The 6,188-nt window shown below is 34.3% G+C and overlaps 1 protein-coding gene across 2 annotated transcripts in view; it reads right to left on the bottom strand.

The window, feature by feature from the left end:
* Positions 1–3,779: 3,779 nt before the first annotated feature.
* Positions 3,780–6,188, bottom strand: part of bcl2l12 (BCL2 like 12) — a 47,249-nt gene continuing 44,840 nt past the window's right edge. For both annotated transcript variants that reach the window (XM_030140716.1, XM_030140717.1), the window contains exon 8: positions 3,780–5,631. In XM_030140716.1, the coding sequence (XP_029996576.1) occupies positions 5,599–5,631 (33 nt within the window). In that variant the 3' untranslated portion in view covers positions 3,780–5,598. The remainder of the gene's footprint in view (positions 5,632–6,188) is intronic.

Genomic DNA, 6,188 nt, shown 5'->3' with positions numbered 1-6,188 from the left:
TAAATTGTCACAGACATTGTGTGAACATTATTGTTGATTCTTCATATTGTACTGTACTTCTGTATGAATGCTGATTGACTTTGTAACAGTGAGGAAGGCTTCACTGCATATAGAAGTAAAGAAAAATAACAAAAGTAAACAAATTTTTTTTTCAGAATCTCATGCTTAACCTGCTCAGTGACCTTGCATCATTCATCTGCTCTTTAATATTTAACAGTTGATAGCTTCAGATGTTATGGCATTAAACCATGGATTTTTGTTTTATTCTTTTTCAACAAGAAGTATATTTTCTTCTCATATGAAAGCAACAGTTTGCTTAGCATTCCACCATTACACAGGTGTTGTCAATCAAAATGAACACAAGAAATCATGTATAAAACTTCTGTTGGGTTTGTTGGGACGCTTTTGGACCACACAGGTCTGAGGAGTTTCTGATAGGCCTTCAAGGGTCTTTTACCTGTTTGCATTCCATTAGTAGGTGTCATGAAGTGATGTATTGTGGGCAGTGGTTGGCACAGCAACACCTCACCCACAAAATATGAGGCATACTTATACATTAAACTACCAAACAGTCTGTAAAGTTGTTAAAATTAGCTCAATATGAGCTAAATGAGCTAAATATGTACAGCAGTAAACTGTAACCTACACATTAATATGCTATCAACATGAATCTAAAAACATCAGTATTTTTCTTATATTTAATAAAAGTGTCTGAGAAGCTGTGACCTTCTGCAGAGGCTATAAATGCTGAATCCTTTGGATGGTATCACCACTATACGCTGCAGATATTTGTTAGTTTTTGGATCTGAACCACTTTTTGTGATCATTTATTACTTCCGCCAAGGAGGTTATGTTTTTGTCGGCATTGGTTTGTCTGTCCGTCTGTTCGTGGTGGTGGTGGGGGGGGCATTGATCTGCCTTGGCAGAGATCTGCGCTCTCGAGTGCTTTTCTAGTTTTTATTGTAATCCTGTTTTGGTTAGTTCACTCTGTGGTAGATACCTACAATTTAGTGTAGTGTATTTAACCCATAAAGACCCAAACATCCACAGCGAACCAAAATCATCTACTGATCTAGTACGTTTAATAACTTCTGATCCACTAATCCTATCAATACATGTAAATAACTGGTGTAAAATGCAGTTTGTCATCTTTTCATGGTAATCAGATATGATCCATTTGGACATTCAGAGAGCTCGATAGTGAACGTGGAAACATTGTCATCTTCTGCAACATTGATTCACCGGTAAAACCCATGGAGTTTGATAAATGATGGTGGATGGAGATGCTTGGTTTTTGTTCAATTATTGATATCATTGCAGAAAAAGTTACTTTTTCTTTGTTTTTCTCTGTTTCTATTTAATAACCTCTGAATTTACTCCAAGATTTTATGAAAATCTACATGATCATTAAATTAAATATAGGAAAATACCTGATTTGAATTGAAAATTCAAAATACAGAGGATAATATGATCATAAATGGTGATAAACCACTTAAGACCAAAAAAAAAAAAAAAAAATCATACGGAAGTTGTGACACAAAATAGTTGTGGGCCTTTAAGGGTTGAAGGCATATTTAATATGTTTCCTTAACACATCTAAATCCCATTGTATCATCATTGTATATAGGCTCAATAATGCTTGGACTTCATTGTCAGTCCGTGTCTGTATTTAGCTCCATTTTTAAGGCTATTTTGTATGTTTATAGCTGTTGTTTTACTGTTTACTTACTTAACTCTGGACCAGTCAGCGAACCCTATGTCACTCACAGAACCCCCTTTTGCACTGTGGCAGTACTGACCTTGAAACAGGAGCTGAAAAAGACCCTAAGACTTTTTCTGAAAACAAAGTAGTCTCTAGTGCTGCAGTGTGGACACAAACAAGAGCAAAAAGAAACTTCTATGAACTATGAACAAGATAATGTTGGAATTTCCCATTCAATAAGGGGTGTGCATACTGTATGTGGAAGTGGAACTTACTCAAAGATGAGTTCAACTGGAATGACGTGACAAAAATAAAAACCCATCTTACTTGGTAAAGGGTAGTTGTGCAGTTTTGTAGAAACACTCCTTGGTTATGTAAGTGTTACTCTACCCTCACATCTTAATTTCACCAATATCCTTAGTTTATTGGGATCTATCTGCTTCATATCAATACACCAATAGCTAACTGTTAAAATTCATGCATAGTGAATAATGTCAGTGTCCAGATTTGCACATTTTGTTAGAATTGCTACATTTTTTTACGTAGCTACTAAAAAAATGTGTAATGTTCTCAGTTAAGCAGTAACATACATATAAAGGATGTTATGATGAGATGTCTTAACCATATACTTTCAGTTTGTCTTTATCTAGGTTTGTTGCTAATATTTGATCCTTACCACAAGCAGCTGCTCATGACTCACTACTGTCAGCCAAAACTTAGAACACAAAGTGTAGTATTGAAGGATATGTTTTTGTATTATTCAAAACACAGGTTTAATGTAAGAAAAAAAGTATGATGTAACTTTAACCAGGCAATCATTTGTTTCATTCCTAGGTCTGTAATTTTCTCATCTAAATTCAATGATCTGTCATGTCTCCTGATGGATTTGAACACCTATCTTAAGTTTGTCCTCAGGAAGGACACAATTCTGTCAAACATGGACATACTTTACAAAACTAAAACATATTTTAAAAATGAAACCTATTAACCCTTTTCCCCTCCTCTGGCATTTTTGTACATTTCTGTCACTTTTTTTTTTTGGTGGTCATTTTGGCTGCATTAAAGCTGCATGACTTTGACAATAACTTTACTTTTTAGTAAAATTTTTGAAATCCAGTGTCTTTTATTCTCAAATGTCTTCATACTCTGATGATGTATTTTATACCCTCTGGAAACCTTTGTGGCAAAAATGTACATGCACAAAAAAACTGCCATTAAATCATACATCTTTTTTTTTTTTTTTTGCCTTTTTTTCCCCATAAATCTCTTAAACAACTCCAGAGTTGCTCAAAACTACCAAACATTCAATCATTATCAGGGTTTTAACCCTTTAAAAATGCCTATTTAATTATTTGAAATATGAATTATTGATTACAACACCCCCCCCCCACACACACATAATATTAATCATTTTCCATGTATACTGCAATGGAAATGACATTTTTTAAAAAATCTGGCTTTAATAGAAGTCAATGAGACATTTTTTGGCCCTGAAGGTGTCCTAAGGGAGTAACTGGCACTACATAAAAAAAACTAATGCAATCAAATCAATTTTGTTGCTAATTTCTGACATATCCAAGACTGTAATCACCACCAATGGCCCATCCCCTTTCTATTATTATATTTCCATATGTTTTTTTTTTATAATTCAAATAAACTTTTATAGGGTTAAAATCCTGATGACGATTTGAATGTTCAGTAGCATGGTGCAGGGCTGAAGTCCCAAAAATATGACGGATGCTGATTTAATGGCGTTTTTTTTTCTGTGCATGTACATTTTTGCAACAAACATGTCCAGCGGGTAGTAGATTTGAGGAGGGCACGTGGGTTAAGGAACTGATAAAACAATAGCTTTACAAAAGGTAAAAAAAAACCAAACATCATATGTGAATGTAACCTCTGAAGGCAAAAACAACATAGACATGAAATTAAAGGCATTAATCTCTTCCACTCCTAACATCTATTAAAAGACAACATCACAGACAACGTTAGTTTGACAGAAATATTACAGGATAAGTATGGAAAATGTTCCTTCATCTGTCACAACAAAAAATGAAACAGAAAACACAGATCAATGAGACTCAGTGATTGTCTTTTAATGTTTTGGGAAAAACAGTGGCAGTTTATGACACAAAGTAATATTGAATGCAGACTACACATGCAAACCCAGATGCAAATTAAACTGTTATATCTCTATAAACAATGGACACTGACATTTTCTTTTACACTCAGTGGGTATTAATAACACAGTGCATGTTCAAGTTTAAAGTGTATTTTTGTTTTATTTGTTATGCTGGTCAAAAACATGTGCCTGAGATCAATACTGTGCTCGTAGACATCAGATGCTAATGTAATTTCATGCTATGTACCAATGCTGTGTATTATAATTACATGCGTTTCTCATGTTTGCTGCAAATTGGCTTGTGAGTGTTGTTAAATACAGATGAATTTATCATAAAGTTGTATTGCAGTCTTTGCTTCTGTTGCTCTGAGATGAGATGATGTGTTCTAAATATTGTACAAATGTAACTGAAGAGCTGTGGCTTTATCCTCTGCTGCATAATACACATTTCATTAAGTCACATACTTAAATGGAGTCAACACAGTTACTTATAAACAATGAATTGTGGGACTTACAAAGGCATTCAGTTTACATTCACTGTTTCCCTTTTAACAGGTAAAACATTATAAAAAAAAAACAAAACAAACATGGCACTGCTTTTAAGCACATAGAAATATACATATAAAAAATAGCATAATTAAATACAGTCAGTATTTTTAAAGCACACAAAAGTCAAGTTTGTTCCCACATATGTGAAGACAGAATGTAAACATGCCAAACAGGAAACACATCACATTAGAATTACTGAATTTCACCTATAGTAACTTGGATAACAATACTAATAATAATAATAATAATAATAATTGCAATAATACAATGATTAATTAAAAACAACAATAAATTAAAAAAAATAAATATCAACCATCCAGCCAAGTCCGTAACTGATATTTGATATAGGGTAACCTTCAAACACAGAACGTTGCCTCGTATCAACAAAATCTGTACATCACAATGAAGAGAAGACTGGACTAAACACATCGAAGTTTTATAAAGGTTTAGTGCAAACTGTGTGAAAGACGATGATGTGGGAAAAAAAGAAAAGGAAATGAGTCCTTTGTGGATTTCAGCAGGAATTAATTCTTGTCACATTGAGGCTCATAGTTCAGATCAAGTGCAATCAAGTGGTTTTAGGAGTCATATCATGTGAAAAATGAGAAATACCGTTATATTTATGGAAAACAGGTACTGGTACACAGTCCTGAGAGTAACAGCAGTTTTAACACAAAAGTTTACAGCCTTTTCAAGAGCCTCTCTGCCCTTTAAGGCAGAACATTCTGAACAAAATCAGGAAAAAAAGTAAAATTCCAGCTGTGGTAACCTTCATACAGTATGTACTGTACTAGATATTAATATACCAAGTAAGGGACTGGTGAACGGTTAACATTTTCAAGCACATTTTCTACATTACAGCAAGATTTGATCATTTTCATTATGTTACCCCATTGTAAAGAATGGAATTGTATGCAGCTTATTTTTTTTAATGTGCAAAACTGTACAATAACCCACTATTCCAGATGTGTTCACACATTGGTCTTAAGGCCGAAGGCCTGTATACTAACTTTTACCAGTCAGTTGACATTACAAACATAGTTTTAGTGTAAAAATATCCATGTTAAAGTACTGCGCCATTCTCACATCCCGGGTAATCACAATTAAAACTGACCTTCTTGGACTCTCCACAGTCAGATACCATAATGGTAACATCTCCACTGGCCTTCACTTTGACATCATGGTCTGGTTCATTGTGATCATGTTCAGCCACAGCTCCATGGCCTCAGTCGTACTCCTCCAGATCCACCACATTCTCCTGAAATCACATATTGATAATTAAGGAAAACTACAGGTTTAATGAAATAGCATATTTAGTATTGTATGTGACTCGCATGATTACTTTGCCCTGTGACACAAAAATATCTGTCAAAATAATGAATCAAATCAAATATACAGCCTGGCCAAAACAAATTCTACTATAATTCTACCAAGTCCTACACTCCGTATTTCACTTGGTTAAACACCATTCATAATGGGCCACTCAGTGTTTGCAACTCCTCAGTAAAGAAGGTATCTATTGTCTTTCGAACACTGACTTGCAAACTATGCCTCACCAAAAAATATTTTACCAGCCACCGGTGGAAAGCATCTCTTCACTAGAAGTTGCTAAATGACATCCTCACTTAATTTGCATAATTGATAATGCGCATGTAACTGTAATGTACTGTATGACGTACAAGAGGAAAAGGATTCTGGGTAACAGGGACAACAACTGTTACTGAACTGACTCAGAAGATTGTTTTTAGACATTTGTTAGAATTTGACAAAATATAAATGTGATACTTAATTGTTCTTGTGTAATGACAAAGCTGT

This window comes from Sphaeramia orbicularis, chromosome 8 (assembly GCF_902148855.1).
Source record: "Sphaeramia orbicularis chromosome 8, fSphaOr1.1, whole genome shotgun sequence".
NCBI classification, from domain to species: domain Eukaryota; kingdom Metazoa; phylum Chordata; class Actinopteri; order Kurtiformes; family Apogonidae; genus Sphaeramia; species Sphaeramia orbicularis.
Note: the sequence above shows the minus strand (reverse complement) of the source record. Positions and strands in the feature narration are given on the sequence as shown.